At 54.0% G+C, this 17,419-nt stretch overlaps 6 protein-coding genes across 7 annotated transcripts; 3 read left to right on the forward strand and 3 right to left on the reverse strand.

Moving 5' to 3' along the window:
* Nucleotides 1-1,442: 1,442 nt before the first annotated feature.
* On the forward strand, nucleotides 1,443-2,207 carry PV07_07704 (uncharacterized protein; the record flags this gene model as incomplete). The annotated part of the gene is made up of 1 exon (XM_016394810.1): nucleotides 1,443-2,207. One exon carries the CDS (start codon nucleotides 1,443-1,445, stop codon nucleotides 2,205-2,207), a length of 765 nt encoding a protein of 254 aa, XP_016248229.1.
* Nucleotides 2,134-4,902, reverse strand: PV07_07705 (uncharacterized protein). Its single transcript, XM_016394811.1, has 3 exons — nucleotides 4,508-4,902; nucleotides 3,054-4,418; nucleotides 2,134-2,961 (listed from the first exon to the last, which is right to left on the reverse strand). Exons 1-3 carry the CDS (start codon nucleotides 4,598-4,600, stop codon nucleotides 2,830-2,832), a joined length of 1,590 nt encoding a protein of 529 aa, XP_016248230.1. The 5' UTR covers nucleotides 4,601-4,902; the 3' UTR covers nucleotides 2,134-2,829.
* A 355-nt stretch (nucleotides 4,903-5,257) lies between these two features.
* PV07_07706 (uncharacterized protein) lies at nucleotides 5,258-9,465 on the reverse strand. Its single transcript, XM_016394812.1, has 2 exons — nucleotides 8,089-9,465; nucleotides 5,258-8,027 (listed from the first exon to the last, which is right to left on the reverse strand). Exons 1-2 carry the CDS (start codon nucleotides 8,390-8,392, stop codon nucleotides 5,542-5,544), a joined length of 2,790 nt encoding a protein of 929 aa, XP_016248231.1. The 5' UTR covers nucleotides 8,393-9,465; the 3' UTR covers nucleotides 5,258-5,541.
* Nucleotides 9,466-10,106: 641 nt separating this feature from the next.
* Nucleotides 10,107-13,157, forward strand: PV07_07707. Of its 2 annotated transcripts, XM_016394813.1 has the most exons (6): nucleotides 10,107-10,514; nucleotides 10,593-10,966; nucleotides 11,030-11,206; nucleotides 11,335-11,580; nucleotides 11,638-12,012; nucleotides 12,111-13,157. In XM_016394813.1, exons 1-6 carry the CDS (start codon nucleotides 10,339-10,341, stop codon nucleotides 12,443-12,445), a joined length of 1,683 nt encoding a protein of 560 aa, XP_016248232.1. In that variant the 5' UTR covers nucleotides 10,107-10,338; the 3' UTR covers nucleotides 12,446-13,157. The 2 variants fall into 2 exon arrangements, with proteins under 2 accessions (XP_016248232.1, XP_016248233.1); XM_016394814.1 differs by having other exon boundaries at nucleotides 10,107-10,966.
* Nucleotides 12,536-13,801, reverse strand: PV07_07708 (uncharacterized protein). The gene has a single exon (XM_016394815.1). The coding sequence runs from the start codon at nucleotides 13,631-13,633 to the stop codon at nucleotides 13,082-13,084; it is 552 nt and encodes a 183-aa protein (XP_016248234.1). The 5' UTR covers nucleotides 13,634-13,801; the 3' UTR covers nucleotides 12,536-13,081.
* A 656-nt stretch (nucleotides 13,802-14,457) lies between these two features.
* On the forward strand, nucleotides 14,458-15,935 carry PV07_07709 (uncharacterized protein). The gene has a single exon (XM_016394816.1). The coding sequence runs from the start codon at nucleotides 14,935-14,937 to the stop codon at nucleotides 15,346-15,348; it is 414 nt and encodes a 137-aa protein (XP_016248235.1). The 5' UTR covers nucleotides 14,458-14,934; the 3' UTR covers nucleotides 15,349-15,935.
* The last annotated feature ends 1,484 nt before the right edge of the window (nucleotides 15,936-17,419 follow it).

A 17,419-nucleotide genomic window follows, 5' to 3' on the forward strand; every position in this document is an offset into this window, starting at 1 on the left:
TGTTACACCTTGATCAACACCATGCGTTACCTTTTCCTGTCCGTAATGGCTCTGGCCGTTGCTTCAGCTTCAGCTTCTCTTATGTATCCGAGCTCTTTTCCTGTCCACCGGCGACAAGAACCTGGAACGCCTGAATACGACTGTCATGCAAACTGGTGGGTTGCGCATTACATGTCCGTTTTAGCACAACTGACACAGAACACAGTGGCACCGTCATTGTCGATGGTAGAACCGAGGGATATTGCGAGTCTGCAAACTTCACCACCGCACTCCAAGCTTGCCTTGACTGCGCTCTCGAATTCGATATCTGGCAGTACTATGGTGACAGTGTCGCCGCGGCCGCGACGGCGTGTGGGCTCGACGCGACGCCGGTGCCTGCAAATGCCACTTCGGCAACGAACAGCAGAGCCACCACCACCGAGTCAACTTCGATGGCAACTTCGGCCACTTCCCCTCCAAGCACAGAGGCCACGTCTTCAGCGTCAACAACGGCTTCATCGGTCGACACGGCTTCGGTGACGGCTGGAGAGACCATGAGCGAGGTGAGTCGTCGAGAAATGGAGAACATAAGGGCGGTTCAATTGACGAGTTTTGTTCGTACCAGACTCCAAGCGAAACCAGTTCTGCAGCAATTGCCACCGACACCGGGAACTTTGCCCACAGAATCGCACTTGGTGGTGGACAGGCGGCGTTACCTTTGGTAGCGCTGCTTCCTGGATTGCTCTGAATCAAAGGCCAAGGTTGGAGGTTGAGGGAGCTATTCCATCACTTACGAGGCATTCAGGGCGGAAAACAGGAGTTTCCCATATCCTCTGCCTCCCCCTGGCAAAATTGATGTCTGCAGACGATTATCTGTCCCTCGCACCATCTTCAATATTCAAAAACGCAGTTTTTCCCGTGCCAGGTTATTGATTGAGATCTTTGTTCCCTCGTTTTGCTTCGTTTGCTTGCTTCCCATACTTGGGTCAGATACCACCACTCCCTAAATACCGGCTGATGCGAGGCACCAATTGAACAGACCTTGCTCTTCCAGTGTTGGTCAGGCAACAAGGCTCGCTCTCATATCAAACACCTCTCGGGGACGATGAGGCGGTTCTTTGTCCCGGTCCAATATACCACCGCACAGAAAGGGTTCATTGTGCTGAAAGGCGTCGAAAGATAGAATTCTTTGTGACGGTGAGAAAGCATCAAGAGGTCGCTGCGAGTCTTTATGACAATGGAACACAAAGACGGCATTATGGCTCAGGGGACTGACTCTATGTACCTTTCTTTCCCTTTCCTCTCCCCTTCTTCTTATCGAAAGGCGTTCATCCCCCAGCGTGCTCGAGCTCTCGCCACATTCTCTTTTCAAAACGTGCCTCTGTGCAACAAGGTAACTCAACCCGTACGCTTTGAAGTGCTAAGCAACAAACCCAAGACCTCCCAAACACATACCATCAACCATGCCATTCAGGTTCTCGGAACTCTCCAAGAGAGGTAAGTCCAGAGGAACCACCTCTTTTGAAGCAGATGCGATCGCCGCCCCTCCTTCATGGCCAGTGACTGCCGGTGGATATAGCAGTCACTACGACTTCCATCCCAGTGGACCTCTTCCACCACCACCACCACCTCCTCCTCCTCCTCCACCGCCGCCGCGGCCGATGGTGCCGGATCGAGGAGACGCCTCCACGCCAGCCAGCATCTGCTACGACAACGGCACGGGCAGGCTGCACGCCAGCTTCGTGCAGGAGCAGGGCCTGCCGGCGCACGTGCGCACGACCGAGCAGCTGGCCGCGTTCATCCGGAGCCAGCGGCACAATGGCGACAACAACAACGACAACAGGGACGGACACTGGGCTCCCTCGCCCGTCCGGTCCTCCTCCTCCTCGTCGTCGCATTACTCCACGGACCACCGCTCGTCCGCCACGGCATTCTATCATCACGTCCCAGGCTCGTACGAGCGCCTCCGCCCGGCGGCGGCGGCCTACGGCGCCAGAACAGCTGCAGACCCCGTCGTGGTGGCGGGCATCCGGCACCGCTATGGCGCGCGGCTGGTCGTGCGCCTCCTGCCCGGCGCGACGCGCGCACACGAGTACCAGGGCTTCTGGCTGGCACGCGGGACGATGCGCAAGACAGGGTCCGAGACCAAGGGCTCCAAGAAGTCGTCGGCCCGAAAGAGTGGCCGGAGGGACAATCAGGTAGAGTCTAGCGGTTGGTATGATGACTGATGGATGGATGAATGGACGGATGGATGGCCTAGATGGGATGTCTTTTTGGGGACAAAAAAAGCTTCGAATTCATTGCTCTCCCTGGTGAACAGTGACAGACCGATAGAACACATAATTAAACACCATCACCACGCCTTGTCGTCTAGAAACTTTCAAAATGCTCAGTTATGGAATCTTTCCCCTGGCTCTCGTCTCACTCCTTTTTGTGAGCAGGCCAACCCACTGTGTAGATGAGAGTGGCAGGGTGTGTGGTCTCTGCCCATTCCTCAGCGCTGAGCACCGGCGGGTAGCATTCGCAAATAACCTTCGTTCTCAAGGCTGGTGCACCACAGCTTGCCGTCGATATACCTTTCGAGGAGCCATCCACATCCCCGCCTGCACTTTTTGAATCCCTTGCTTCGCTTCAGCTCCACACTGGCGAGCCAGTTCAACTTCAGGCTCCCTGCCTCGTACCCAATATTCAAATACATTGCATGACTTTTCCGATCAGTATCCAGTTCCACGGCGCTCGTATCAAATTGTGGCTCCCTTTCAGTCAGAGACCTTTGGCATTAAACTGATCCACCCTCAAGGTCGTCTATGTTCTCTTTCCGTGCACGTGATGAGCAAGGAAATGGGGGGCTTAGAGCATGGGTTTGATGTTGTCGGCGACCTTGAAAGGCGCCTCGGTCTTGGCCTTGATCTCGTCGACGGTGACACCGTCCGCGAGCTCAATGAGCGTCAGGCCGTCCGTGAAGTCCACATCGAAGACACACTGTGGGTAAAAGCTCAGGTCAGTATTGGGTTAAACGAGGCTTCCTTCCGCCGCCTGGTTCAAAAAGAAAGAGGGGATAGAGGGCAACTCACCAATTCCGTGATGATTCTCGAGACACATGCTCTTCCGGTCAGAGGGAACTCGCACTGCTTCAGGATCTTGGGATTTCCCTTCTTGTCCGTGTGCTCCATCAAAGCCACCACTCGGGTCTTCTCTGGGTTGCTCACCAAATCCATCGCTCCACCGAAGCCCTTGACCTTCCCGGGCAACATCCAGTTCGCTAGGTCACCCTTCGCGGAAACCTGCATTGCGCCCAGCATCGACATGTTGATGCGCCCCGAGCGGATCATACCGAAAGACTCCTCTGATCCGAAGCATGAAGCGCCAGGGAGCAAAGTGACGGTTTCCTTTCCAGCGTTGATGAGATCTGGATCTTCCTCACCCTTTCGCGGGTATGGGCCCAGGCCGAGGATACCGTTCTCAGATTGTAACTGGACTTCAACTGAAGCATCCACGAAGGATGGGGCCAACATAGGCATGCCAATACCCAAGTTGGCGTACATGCCGTTTTGGAATTCCTTCGCAGCACGTCTCACGATTTGCTCGCGCTTCGATGCGGCATCGCCCTTTCCAAGACTGTCTTTGACGTCGGCGCCCTCTTCCTTGCGGTTGACGTATTTCTCAATCTTCTTCTCGGCGGTCGCCTGTACCACCTTGCTCACATAGATACCCGGCAAATGCACCGCGACCGGGTCAATCTCGCCGACCTCGACGATATGTTCGGCTTCCACAATGGTAACTTTAGCATTCCTGCCCATGGCACCGTTGAAGTTGTTTGCTGCGAGGCGGAATTGGCAGTTCCCGAGCTTGTCGGCCTTGTACGCTTTCACGAACGCGTAGTCGCCGGCGATCGCTTCCTCCATGACATAGGACTTGCCATTGAAAACCTTGACGTCCCTGGGTTTTCCGAATTGTGCAATGCTGCCATCCTTGTTGTGCCTCAGTGGGATCTCACCCGTCTGCACGACTGTGCCAAACGCAGCCGGTGTGTAGAATGCGGGGATTCCTTTGCCTCCCGCCGCACAGCGTTCGGCCAAAGTTCCCTGGGGTGTCAGTTCCAACTCCATCTCTCCCGTCAGGTACATCTGCTCCAGCACTTTATTCTCGCCAACGTAGCTGGCGATCATTTTCCTCACTTGCTTGGTCTCCAAGAGCTGACCGAGGCCGGCACCTGGGATGCCGGCATTGTTGGAGACCGCGGTTAGACCGGTGATGGACGGTGTTTTCGCAACCTCGTCAATCAGAGTGTCGGGCACGCCGCAGAGTCCAAAGCCACCACATAGAAGGGTAGAGTTGGACTTCATGTCCTTGATCGCCTCGGCGGCCGAGGGGACGACTTTATTGATTTCATGGCGACGTAGGGTCGAGGAGAACGAACGAGCGAAGAGGAGGTTTTGCTGTTGGGAGTCGAACGGAAAAAGCTGTCAATGGGGGTGTCCTTGAACGACTGCTGGGGCTCGCTTTTGCTTGTGGTGTTCTCACTCACCTTCCCTTGATCGCGGGTAAAGTACCTCGCTGTTCGCCAACTTCTCGATGCGTGTGAGGGGATGCGGAGAGAGGACTCGAGGAAAGACGACATGATGAAGACCTGATGTTTCACTCACTCTCGGCGAGAGATGCAACTAAGCATTCGCTGAAGTCCCGGCGAAGAAGAACCTTGTAAAATGTCACACACACACAAAGTGAAGGGACCAAAATCACAAAGCAACAGCAACGGGGTGCAGGGGCAGTGAGAGGAGTTGAGAAGCCGACATGCTCAGCAGGTCGGCGTGTTTAAAGCGGAGACAGCATTGACAACGCGGGATCGGTAAAGCACCCCGGAATCATTACCGCTGGATGAAGGCAGACCAGGGACACGGTACGGATCCGATGGAGAAGAACGAGGAGAGGATGCCCGCGGACATATTGGCACAGCGCACGGAATGCCAGGCGACCGGGGGGCGAGGGTGCCAAGGGGCACACGGGCTTGGTGGCTACTCGCAGGCCCAAGGTACTCCCTAACAAGGAGGAAGTAGGTGGCAGGGTCCCCCAGCTACAGGTTGGGGCGGTTAGGTGAACCTTTCCGATGCTCTTAAGCAGCTCGGATCCGGGGCGTGAGCATCGCCTGGGCGGGAGAAGACATAGCCAGCAGGCGCCGAGATCCCCTCTTACGCTCCCACCCTTTCCCCGAGAACTCCCGTAGAAATCCCCATCCGATGCACTAAGGTAGAAAGGATTTGCTTAGCAAGAAACGACTGCCACACACCCATGGACCCGTGCATTTCAAAAGTTCAGGTCACCATTGTTCTACCACATATCTCGTCAAGGGTATCTTTGACATCATGCTGACTCGTTGCTAGATATACTCAAGTGTCCAATATGGAATAAATACAACCAAATCGTGCGTCAATCGCAGGACTTTTGAAGACAACCGGTTCCCGCCAACGCCATGCTCTCTCGTTCGGCCAGAATGCCGATTGTGCAATTTCGTTATACAATCAGGTGAAACAAATGTCCCAATCTATGCCCTGGAATGAAGCCTCAAACTTCATGGTCCACGCTCATTTCTTCTGAAGAGTCGTCATTGGGATCATTGGCAAAGTCAGCGTCGGCGTCGTTGGAAGCGACACTCCAGCTCGCTCCGGCAGTGGCTGCAAGGCTCCCACTCATGGTCCTGCCCAGTTCATTCGTGGCACCGGGAATTGGGATCCTGGCTCGTGCCGCTTCCAACACTCCCAGAGACGAACTTGCAACCGATGCATCGTCGTCACCACCTTGTCGTTCATTTGAACTCGACGACCATTGCCACAAAAACCCAGCCGGCGCAGGGGAATATTCCGCCTCCGAGGACTCATCGCTGTCCTCGTCGTCATAGTATCCTTTCCCCGCACTGGACGATGAGCTTGCCGTGAAGAAGACGTAGCTGGGTGGTGGCAGCCGCGAAGGTTGTAGAGTCAGCCTACGGCAATTGGCAACTTGGTAGGTGTATCTTGCAGGTCCCTTCTGCCGAATTGATCTCTTACCGCCCCCATTGTCGAGCCTCTGCCGCTTTCTTGCAATCTGGACGTCGAGCGCAAAATTGTCTTCCGGCCGAACACCTCCTACACCAGAAGCTTCAAACTCAATCGGCACTGTCTCGTCCTCCCCTGCAGACATGATTGGCGTAAGCTGCATGTGTATCTCCGGACAATTTTGAGGCCAGGTGCTGCGCACTGGTGGCCAGGGAGAAAGAAAATAACAAGCTTTGGCGTCCCGCAGAGTGTCGTCTACCAGTGGCCGCTTCTTGTCGATACCCAACGTATCTCGGACCCCTTTAAACCCGCTCACGCTAGCGTTTGTGGGAGACTTGTCGCCACTGAGATCTGTGAAGAAGTGAGGGTTGCTGAAGAACGTCATATACCCTTCGTAGCCATCTTCCTTGGGTTTCAAGCTTGATCGGCTGAAGGCGCGGACCAGGCCAGTAGAGTTGGGCGACTTGCCATCATGCGAACTCGACGAATCCAAGTATGAGTTTTTGGCCTTCAAAAGAGACCTCTTCCCTTGGAAGACGATGGGTTTGTACTCGAACGCAGAGGTCGACTTAGATAGGCTTGTTGACGGCTGGTCGACGACATGATTTGACGACGTTGTCGCAGAATTCACTAGGTTGGAGGTGCCGCTCATCTTTCCCCTCAGCACTTTGTCTTCTGAAAGCGAGATAGAGTTTGAGGCTTCATTGAGAGTACTCGTAGCACTTCTGCCGCTCTGACGTCCAGCATCGTCGCCAGTGTCCTCGGAGGAGCGCTGAGGTGCCCCGTCTGGACTCTGTTGTTGGCCATAACCAGTTGGCAGGGTACGCCCGATCCATCGTATTTTGTGTCCATCCTTCGATAGCTCGAACTTGGTACTCAGGTGTTTGACAGCCTTGCGAATAAAGGCGGGCGTCACATTGAGCGTGTGCAGCTGAGCCATGCTGACAAGCAGATTCAGATACAACCAGGGTTGCTCTCTGTCGTCGTCGTCGTTGTCGTCGAATTGCGGCGATGACAAGCCAAGATGTCGAATATACTCAATATTGTCAGCGGCGACTTGCGCACGATGAATGTCAAGATCCAATGGTCGGGTGGGCCGTTGATCTGGGGAGCCGGGGGATTCCGAGGCTGGGACAGTTCTTCCCTCCGCAGAAGGGTGCTCGGATCCGGATTGATTCCCCAGGGGTTGACTACTAGCCTCCATACCGTCGAAGATGATCTTGGAGTCGTGAGGAAGAATATGAGCTTCACGAGTGCCCTCGATTCTCAATGCACGATTCAGCCTCTGATCCTCGCGCCGATCAGCCTTGGCGGCGGAACGAGAAATCTTCTGTTGCTGGATGGGCAGGCTGTGCTCACCCGGCGCAGCCCTCTTTCCAGTGAAGAGCTGCTCCAACCTCTGCACCACCAACGCCATCTTCGCATTCTCACTAACAGAGCTGGTGTTTCTCGGGAACAGCGAATCTGGAATATCGTGCAGATAGTTTTCGATGTCGGTTTCCTTTTTGCTCATTGACACAGGCTCGCGTAGTCGAAGACCGCTGGACTGCGAAGCTGAGTGCATTCCCGAATTTGAGATAGAGGCATAGCCTGAGTCAGTATTATTAGGATCTTGTGGCCCTTTCAGGGCCGGAATGGCGGCGTATCCGGTACTTGACGCGGACTTTTCGACCGGGCCCGATGAACTTGGTTGTGACGCAGAGTCGCCAGTGAGGCCAGTGGCAAACTTTTTCAGGAGGTCTTCCAATTCCCTCTTCTTTTCGGCCGGCAGTCCATGCAAACGGACTTCCACCACTCTATCTGGATTACTGCTGGTGGGACTTGACCGAGCTTGCCAATTCCTCAGGAGATGCTTCAACTTCTTGTTCTCCACGGTGAGGTCGTCAATGACACCTCGCAACTCATCGTTCTCGTTGTCGTCTCTGGGCCGTGGGCCGAAACTCTCTGCATTGTGCGAGCGGAGATTCTTGGACTGCTGATAACTGGCCTGATGGGCGAGGTAGAAAGGAGATTCATCTATCGCACGTTAGCAAAGGCGGTGGGCGACAGGGACGGTGAGAGTAGAAGATCGGCCTACTCTCTTGTGATCCTCTTTTGTTCTGGGAATCGACGACGTTCTCGTTTTTGCTCGCGAACCATTTGGCCGCACTCTGGTCACTGCTCGAGTCACGACTTTCTCCTTGCGGAACACTCGGAACAATCTCTTCCTGAGCGGGCGACGGCTTCGCTCCTGACACATCAGGTTTGTGATCAATCTTGACCTTCTTATTGCGCGGCAGCGACTTGGACTGAGACGGGTGGACACGGCGGGGATTACTACTGCTTGTCGACGAGTGCGCCCTCTTAGGTGACGGTGCCGATGATATTGGGGAGTCGTGCATGTTGCGACATCGCTCTCGCGCCGTGGTGGGAGGGTGCGTGGTCAATCAGGTAATTCAAGAGTGGTATACTCGTTATCGCTCTTGCGTAAAGGGCGGTTTGGTGGGTCTTTCGGTGGTCGTCTTGTACAGGGGGATTGTGAGGCGCCTGTTCGGATAGCGTATTCGTAGGATTGGCTAGGTGGCCACGAGGCTTCGGTAGACGAGATCGAAATTGAAACGCGGCGAGGAGGGCTTTGCTGGTTTTACACAGCGTCGATGATGATCGGAAGCAGGTGAGAAGCAAGAAACCATGGCCATGCCAGGTGAAGGCATGGCGCTCCCCATCGTTGCTTCCCGCAGCGCCAGGTGGGCAGGTGGTGCGTGGTAATGGTATGAGCGAAGTATTTGTTTGGCTCGATCTCCAGAGCCTTGGAGGGAAGGGTGGGAAGGGCACACAGATCGGGCGCCGCCATATTGAATCGTTGAAATCGCAGACGAAGCTGGAAATCAGTGCCAAGCGTCAGCACCTGATGTGTCCGGCGCCGGGCCGAATGTGGTTCTAGGAGTCTGCCACGGTCTGCCATGATCTGGACCTTGCGACGCGATCGGCCAAACTGCAAAGAATCTGGAACCTTCGGGCCGTCCAATCGTCGATTTGGTCCCCCTTCTTCCCGCATCGTGATCGCCCCTGTCATCATTCCTCAGCTGCGAGCTGCGACATATTGTTCCCTCACGGTCCCAGGCCAGAACGTTCGAGGTCGCGGTGATCATGTTCGATTGCGTTATTGCTAAAGGGTCTGAGGGTCTGCAGAAGATAGTGGCTGCTATGACGAGCATCCAAATCGGAGATGGACAGGTGTCGATGAAAGATTGGGACTTCCTCAAACGGGTGGTCTCACATGCCTGGTACCTCTGGCTGCAGGCTTCGTCTCGCCACTGGAAAATTCATCCAGCCACAGACGCCCATCGTCGATCCCAATCCCAGACACGGGCTCGTGCCACGTTCCAACACTTCGGTGTGCTTGACTTGTCATCTTGATCGACAGGGCCTCGCTGTAGCCGAGCTGTGCGCCGTACGTCTAGTTGTAGAGTACGAGGTAGCCATGGTTGAATTCGAGAAGCACCATGGAGGTTGGCGGATGATGCTGTTTGGGCATGAACTCCCAACGGGGCCTCGTCACGTGTCTTCATTCACGTGCATCGAAGCCCCTAAGGAACAACGATATTCCGGCAGAGTTTCGGAAAATCCGTCTCGGGCAACCTTGAGCCCCGCTGTGCGACCTATTTGCGTGTATGATGTCATTACTCGGTACTACCCTCTCTTGCTAGTTCAGGTACCTACAAGTACGTACCAGCCACTACGGGATATACTAGCATCTTGGAAATATACACTATATGCAACGGACCGGGGCTCAGATAGTCTTCAGCCGCGGTAAATACATGGCTGCATCCAAGCTAGGACCAACAACCTTTCTTCCGACAAATTTCTGGCGATCCACGCCCTGTGCCTCAAGAGCCCAACAATGTCCTGTCTGGGGGGGGGGGGGCGATCAAGGCTGGGAAAAAATCTCGAAGCTTATCTAGCTCCCCCTGGGCAGCCAATTGACAACAATAAATGCTGCTGAGGAGAGCTTTGTGACTGGGCGGTCAAGCCCGCTTTCTTCGCCCATTGCTACTCTGACAGTTTTTCATGGCCACTAGTAACTTGACAGCCATTGGATCACTCATGTGGTCGACCATTAAGCATTGCAGCAGCAATCAACCATGTCGCCTTGTGTTGCTTGTTTGGTGCTATTCGTCATACCCATCCTAACACCCCATCACGACTCCGTCCTGCGGGAGATCGCCGGCGATGGCGTTTTCGCCGCTTGCCCAGTTATATAGCAATTTTTTTTTTCCTGAGCTTAGCAGAGGCTCTGACGGAATGATCGAAGTGACCTTTGACATCGTCCCAAAGTGTAGTCAACATGTCCGTCGCCAATGCCGGCATCATAGCCGCTGCCACCGCACCAGAGGCAGAAGATCCCAAGAGGGATGTTGAAGTCAACAGCCCCGGCGATCTTGAGGAGGAAGACCGGCCGGTCGCCCCAGATCAATTCGATCCGAAATATGAGACTTCGAAATGGGAGCGTTGGGCCTATTAGTGAGATCGCTTCACGTCCCACCGAGCGTGTCGACTTGGGATGAAGCTGCCAATGGATTGTCACTGACAGAGGCCCAGTTGCTACTACATCGGAAACAATGGATTGACCCTCTTCAATTTTGCGCCGACGTCATTTCAGGACCTGCTGTACGAGGCTGCTGGTGACAGCGAGAGACTGCAATTCTTGGGCGCCTACCGGACCATCAACAGCATCGTCTTACTTGCCAACGGCATCTCCTTTGCCATTCAAGTAGTCTTGTTTCTGTTGATTGGGAGTCTGGCAGACTACGGGAAATGGCGGCCGTACGTGCTCGTCTTCTGGTCGATTGTTGCTTTCGCGTTAGGCTTTGGCTGGCTCGGAATCCACACGCAAGACAAATGGCCGGCTGCCACGGGGCTGTACATGATCGGTCTGATTAGCTATCAGATGTGTATCACCTTCTGGACAGCGGGTAAGCAACAGTTCCAGCGCCGTTCCCATGAGATTGTAACGGCCCTAATGAGACATTGTCCAGCTTTTCCGGGGCTCGCAAGGAATACGCCTGAAATGAGGGAGAAGGCGGTGCAATATGAGAACAGAGAGATCAGCAGAGACGAGTATGACTTTGCCGACATGATGGAGCGGAATCGCATTTACAACGTCGCATTCATCATGCAGAGTGCTGGGGAAATCGTCATTCTTGCCGTGCTAGGTGAGTATCCTTGGTTGAGTGCAAGTGATGCCCGCGATCTGTGAACCTCTCTTCGATCACGGAGTCCGAGATTGAGACTTCTACCGGACCAACATGGGTCAATGATGCTAACATGCTGGTTCTGGTAGTGGGAATCCTGTTCGCCTTGGACGTCAACGCCAGCGCCGCGAACAATCTGTGGGGCCTGTCAGTTCTCATTGCCTATGCAACCGGTGTTTGGATCGTGCTTGCGATTCCCTGGTTCATCCTGGAGAAGAGACGACCTGGGCAACAACTGCCTCCCGGAACGAACATCGTCAGTGTTGGCTTCTGGAATATTTGGCGTGCCTTGGTGCAAATCTGGGAGCTCAAGCAGAGCTTGCTCTATCTTGTCGGTGAGTGTCCCTCGCGCCCCCAAGCTATGAGATTCGTCGGACTAATGCAGATTTCAGGATATTTCCTGCTGGGCGATTCGCTGAACACAACGGTTACCGTAATCGCTACTCTGCAAAACTCGGTTGTCTCGTACAACACGTTGACATTGACCTACCTGCTCATCGTGGGAATTGCGGCTCAGGGTGCAGGCATTCTCGCTTACTGGCTCATACAAAAGCGCTACGGACTCAGCACCAAAACCATGTTTGACGCTGTTATGATTGGAATTCTGCTCCTTGACGGTTGGGGCATGATCGGGATATGGACGCAGTCGTTCGGTTTCCACCACGAATGGGAATTCTGGGTATACCAAGCCTTCTACGGCTTGTTTGTGTGCCAGTGGTACGCCTACTCTCAGACGATGATAAGCGAGGTTACTCCCCGCGGCAAAGGTAAGGCATCTCGTGTCTTTGGGAGGCCATTTTGCAATCCGACGATATTCTTGACATTAGTTTAATCGCGATTTCCACAAACTAACTCGGATTTACAGAGTTTTTGTTCTTCAGTCTTTACTCCATCATGGGGAAGACAAGCGCATTTATAGGGCCGATTGTGAGCAGCGCCATTATCGACGCGGATCCGAAGGGGAACAATAGTCTGCCTTTCTATTTCCTGTTTGGACTCACTGGGTTGAGTTTCCTGTTGTTGTTCTTTTTCGTGGATTTGAAGAAGAGCAGGGCGGAGCAGGAAAGGTTTTTGCAAAGGGAGGAGGCCGCGAAACAACGCCGTGCAAGCATCATCAGTCAAGGAAGACCGATTGACGACGAGGGGAGCTTCGATGGCGACAGCAAAGCCGCCCAGAAGAGCGACGAAATCAAGTCATGAATTTCGGGGGGAAAGTGTGGACGTGGCGGATGATATACGAACCCGTGGCAGCCAGCTGATCCTGGCGGCTACGGTTGGAAAGCAGGTGAAGCGGACTGGGGATGATGTTCTCTGTGGTCTACCTGCAGTTTTGGTCGTGACGAACGCATGCTTTGGGAGTTCAAATGAATTAACCCAGGTGGATGCGTGCCATCGTACGAGTATACTCGTCGACCTGAGCCGGCATTCGGCCCTGTCACAACCCACTTGATTACGCCACCTGTTGGGATAGAAATCCTTGCAACAAGGCCTCTTCACGCGGACGATGTCGAGCAGCAGAGTCGTAACAACCCATGGTCCAAAGGGACACCCAGGACCTTTGGTCCACCTCGCTTCCCTTTCGTCGTGAAACTGACCGAGAACCAGCAGAATTGAACGAAGTCACCCAAGACACAAGCAACCATGAGTCTAGACCAGGAACATGAAGGTGAGTACCCTTCGGAAAAGTTCTGCTGCAACAAGGGCGCGGTTGATGTCACGCTGGTGACGCCCTTGGACAAAACGACCAGCCAAAAAGGGAAAGTCCTTCCTCCAAGAGGAACGACACGTGACCTACTTACCCAGACAAGCAGTGGCAGAGATACCAGTATTATTAGTTTATGCGAGAGTAAGGTCGTCAATACGAGGTAGATGGTGTGTGTTCGTCCGAGGCGCAGCCCAGTCGTAATTCATGCATGAAATCAAATCCTTGAAGGCTGCAGAGTTATGCCTGTCGTTTCCGCGTACCTTTGTACTTCTCCGGAAAGGCATACGGGGTAGAGAGATGCACCGACAAGCCGGGCCCCTAGGAGTTCCATCCAGCGGCCCGGATAGCAAGTTCCCTTTCCGTGGCAAAATCTGGGCTGCCTGCTTCGTACGAGGGAACGAAGAAAGGGGACACATTGGACCCGGCCATCTGACTTTCTCCCCGGGTTTGCAGTCAGCAATAATATCAAATCGTGTTTCCAAGCCCTCGTGTTTCGTACTGCTTATTCGGAAGCGTCTGGGCCCGGGGCATATTGTACGATAAGTAAGCAAGCCAAGGCAGTAGTAGTTGGCACGGGGCCGAGGGTATGGTTTAGGTCCGCAGCTGGTTTCCTTCCGGGCTTCAGGGACTCGGAAAGCGAAAAATGCAAAGCGGCCGACCGTAGAGAACAACCCCTCAGGCATAGTTAATCCACGGATTGAGAGAAGTCAGGTGTGAAGTGTGAGGTGTTCGCACATTGACCCGTTGAAGAGATGACAGGTAGCAACAGCGGGGGTGGTGGTGGTACAGCACATCACCACCTGAGTTCTCGCCAGGACTGTTGCTCTGGCATAGAAGGCCGCAGACATTCTTTGACCGGGGGGGATCGACCACGTCTCCAGGGAAGGCGCAGGGCGTACAGATTGTTTTAAAGAGAGCCAGGATGCGTTTCAGCCATCCGTCATCACATCGCAACGGACGGCAATAAGCCACCATCAGGCCCCATAAGCCCATGCCTCGAGAGAGGGCGTTAAGCCAATGGCCTTGGGAGTCCTCGGCCGAAGACGAGGATGGGTTGGTAATCTCCGTGAGTCGGCTTCAAGCCCGCGGGAGTTCTGTGGGCAATGGGCATAATTCCTCCATGCGGTGAAGCTCGCGAAGAAAGCCCAGAGGCACAAAGGCCCCAAGATTTGCTCAAACGGCACTTCGCATCCGACGGGCCAATTCGAGCGCCTCTCCGAGCATTGCGCAAGAAGGCAGCAGCCAATCTTCTGCCCTGCCACTCTTGGGTTCGCTAGGCGTGAGTCAAAAGCCATTTCTGATTTGATTGATTGATTATTTCTCCCGCTAGTCGATTGACAATGGGCGCTGACAAGCCCTGCGCCCTGAGACTCGCTCCTCTCTCGTACGCCCGTCCGCGTATCTACGCTGCTTGCATTTGGCTCCGACTCGGCTCACGGGGTTTACTCAACGCCCCTTAGGAATACGCACCGCACCGCAACTGTCCGGTGGAGAAATATGGTTCCCACGGCGATAATACCATGGGCTGTGTGACTCAGGCATCCGTCTGTTGAAACTATAACCTGCATAAGTAAGTTGATATAATATAGGTGCAACCTCGTGTCCGTCTAGTCGAAATCCTCTTCCCCCAGAAACCATTCAATTCCCCAAAGGAAAGGAAAGCCAGACTTACGAGTCGCCCGGCAAACGTTTTGCCATCGACCAAAAAGCCCCGACACGAACGTCCAGGTCGTAGGCCCCGTGACGACAAAAATTCATCCGAGTTTCAGCCTTCACATGTCACAGCGAGGCTCCAGCGCCCCATTGAGATTATTTGGATACAACAAAACCAGAACCCACCGCCTTCTCAGCCCAATTTTTTCTTCGTTCAGTATCCACCGCAAAACTTTTCCATTCACATAGGCACACTCATATACTGGGTGTCTCCCGACTACACTAAAGCAACCAAACAAATCCCCCCAAAAACACAATCACACCCAACAAGATGCCTCTATCAATGATGGAGCCGCTCAGCAGACCGCCGTCGCGCGACCTCACACCAACCCGACGCCTGTCCCGCGAAGAAACATATCACCTGGCCGACACCGCACGGAGGAAGTCCTCGGACAAGCTTATCCGCGAGGATCTCCGACTGAAACTCAGCCATGATCACCTGCTCGAGTTACTTCTGCAAGACATTGCGCGAACAGAGCGCGAGCGCCAAACCTCACCAACAGACGAAAAGTTCTTGATGCCACAGGAGCGAAAACGACAATTGTCATCGGAAGCACAGAGAGCTTCGGACGCCGAACTGGAATTGGTGGATGACTATGGGTTCCCGTTGGATCTGGAGGATGGGGAGGAAGACCTGGGCGGATTGACGTTAACGAGGACGAAGTCGCGAAGGCCCGTGAGATGAAACGCAGGCCATTGGATGAGGCTCCAGCACTCTACACCTGTATCCCATCTCATGGGACCCGACACGATGTACGACCACTTTGATGTTGACGACTTTTCTACTGGTTTCAAACGATACCCCCCACACAGCGAATGCGATGTCCAGCCGGGCGGATGGGCCCCCGACCCCGACTTGGATCGCACATCCAAGCTACGGCTTGCGAATAATCGAGAATGGATCTTCTGAGATGTCCCCAAATATTGAAGCGGACAATTACCCTCGAAGACCATATGGCAGGAGATGACGGACGGAAGACCGGGACTCAGAGCGGACTATTTGACGAGTATAGAGTCAGGGCTTTGGGGCGATGGGAGCGATCAGTCACAGGCTATTGGATGAGGCTTTAGCACTCTACACCTGTGTCCCGCTTCCCTCGACACAAAGAACTTGCTCTGTCCGTCTTTGGTACTCTCGAGAATCCCACGCAAATGTGTCCGAGAATGAGGAAGGAATGGGGAAGTTAATTTACAGGATGGCAGATAGTTCCTCGTCGAACTGAAGTGGATATAGAGAATAATGGAAATTCCCCCATTCAAACGGAAACAAAACGATTATCCTTATTATTCCTCTGCCCTTTGCTCTTTCTCCTTCTTGTGGAGTATATAGTCATGAGCCTCGTGTCGATCTAACCGCTGTATGATGAAAGGCTGAACAAGATTCCGTTGCAGGCGCTTTCGTGGCATTCCTGCTTACGTACCTGCGCCGCTTGTATTCAGTGTCCTCGGCCCTTGCTCTCAATTCGCGACGTTCCCATCGCATTGATAGATAGCCAGCTCTCTATCCCTCGATTCATCTATCTACCTAGCGATCCCGAGTGCTCGCAGGAGGGGTGTGTACATGCACACGGGCTTCGGGCACCACTGCTGTACGAGGCGCGGACGGGGTCAAACAGAATCACTCACCGCCGACTTGCATGACCCGCCCCTGTGCCCGGGGGACACGCAGACAAAAAGAGTGGAAACCAGAGATAGAGACATATTTCAAGCAATTGAATTCCCCTCAAGGTCCACGTTGGGAAATTTTACTCATGATCAGGATCGATTCCGGCGCGACGGAGAGGGGGGGAGGGTGAATGCAAAATCCCCACGCCTTGTACGGGCGGCGGTGTGGACATGGCGAGCATTCCGGAAGAGGTAATCGTCCCACTACTACGAGGGAGCTGGCATCTAAACGACAAGGGTCCCCCCCGTCCCGAAGCCTGAAGGTTTTGGTGGCAGCCCAGATGCAGAGTGGCACCAGAGAGGACTATGACTCAGAAAGTCTACAGTAAAATATGTCCTCCCCTTTCACTCTTCTGCTTACCTGATTATGAAAAGGACAAGACGGACAGAAACATTCTCTACGGAATTTAGTATTTGCGGAGTAGGACTCTTCAACCAGTACCTCGTAGGTGTCAAGGGTACTCGGACACAGGAAGAACGATGACTGATCCTCTCTTCGGGCCTCGTAGTGTGCTGCAGCCACCCGCCGAACTCGCCGATAAAGTTTCTCGCACCATTGGGTGGAGAAGAATGGTTGAGGAAATCCTTTTTACTCGTTCAAAGGCGCTCGCCCTTTCGGGTTTCGGCACCGAGTGGCAGAAGCCTCGGGTCACTGATTGGGACAGAGGGGCGACTGACTGATTCCTTGGACGTCGTGGATGATGTTGGGGAAGTCCATTTCCGTGTTGGTTGGGTGAAAATTGAGATTTTTGGTGGAGCTGGACGTCGAAGGGGATGGCAAGAATCGAGATGGGTGCTGAAGTGTTGTTGTTGAGGAGTCGGAGTCCCATGTGAAATTTCAGGTATACCCCTCCTGTGGTGCCTACCTAGATACCATCCCTACCAAGACCGAGAACGAGGAGGATCGAAACGCCGGATTCATGCATCTCATTCCTTGATAGGGCGAAACAGACTGGCGTCTACCCTACGAGGTTTGTCGTGGCCCGGAGCCAAGGAGACAAGCCCGATCAGGGTGGCCGCTTGATCGTTGATCCACAGCGGGGACGAGAGAAACGAATACTCGATGGACTTTTACCCGTCCCAGACATACC

Source organism: Cladophialophora immunda (assembly GCF_000835495.1).
Source record: "Cladophialophora immunda strain CBS 83496 unplaced genomic scaffold supercont1.4, whole genome shotgun sequence".
NCBI lineage: Eukaryota > Fungi > Ascomycota > Eurotiomycetes > Chaetothyriales > Herpotrichiellaceae > Cladophialophora > Cladophialophora immunda.

What these genes read in the sequence shown, in the direction of transcription:
- PV07_07705 (XM_016394811.1), bottom strand. Translation starts at nt 4,600, where the DNA reads ATGTCGTCTTTCCTCGAGTCCTCTCTCCGCATCCCCTCACACGCATCG. An exon ending in TTACCCGCGATCAAGGGAAG is followed by an intron (nt 4,419 to 4,507) that starts GTGAGTGAGAAC and finishes GACTCCCAACAG; the next exon opens with CAAAACCTCCTCTTCGCTCG. An exon ending in CGAGAATCATCACGGAATTG is followed by an intron (nt 2,962 to 3,053) that starts GTGAGTTGCCCT and finishes TTTTACCCACAG; the next exon opens with TGTGTCTTCGATGTGGACTT.
- PV07_07706 (XM_016394812.1), bottom strand. Translation starts at nt 8,392, where the DNA reads ATGCACGACTCCCCAATATCATCGGCACCGTCACCTAAGAGGGCGCAC. An exon ending in CAAAAGAGGATCACAAGAGA is followed by an intron (nt 8,028 to 8,088) that starts GTAGGCCGATCT and finishes AACGTGCGATAG; the next exon opens with ATGAATCTCCTTTCTACCTC.
- PV07_07707 (XM_016394813.1), top strand. Translation starts at nt 10,339, where the DNA reads ATGTCCGTCGCCAATGCCGGCATCATAGCCGCTGCCACCGCACCAGAG. An exon ending in TATCACCTTCTGGACAGCGG is followed by an intron (nt 10,967 to 11,029) that starts GTAAGCAACAGT and finishes GACATTGTCCAG; the next exon opens with CTTTTCCGGGGCTCGCAAGG. An exon ending in GAGCTTGCTCTATCTTGTCG is followed by an intron (nt 11,581 to 11,637) that starts GTGAGTGTCCCT and finishes TGCAGATTTCAG; the next exon opens with GATATTTCCTGCTGGGCGAT.
- PV07_07708 (XM_016394815.1), bottom strand. Translation starts at nt 13,633, where the DNA reads ATGCCTGAGGGGTTGTTCTCTACGGTCGGCCGCTTTGCATTTTTCGCT.
- PV07_07709 (XM_016394816.1), top strand. Translation starts at nt 14,935, where the DNA reads ATGCCTCTATCAATGATGGAGCCGCTCAGCAGACCGCCGTCGCGCGAC.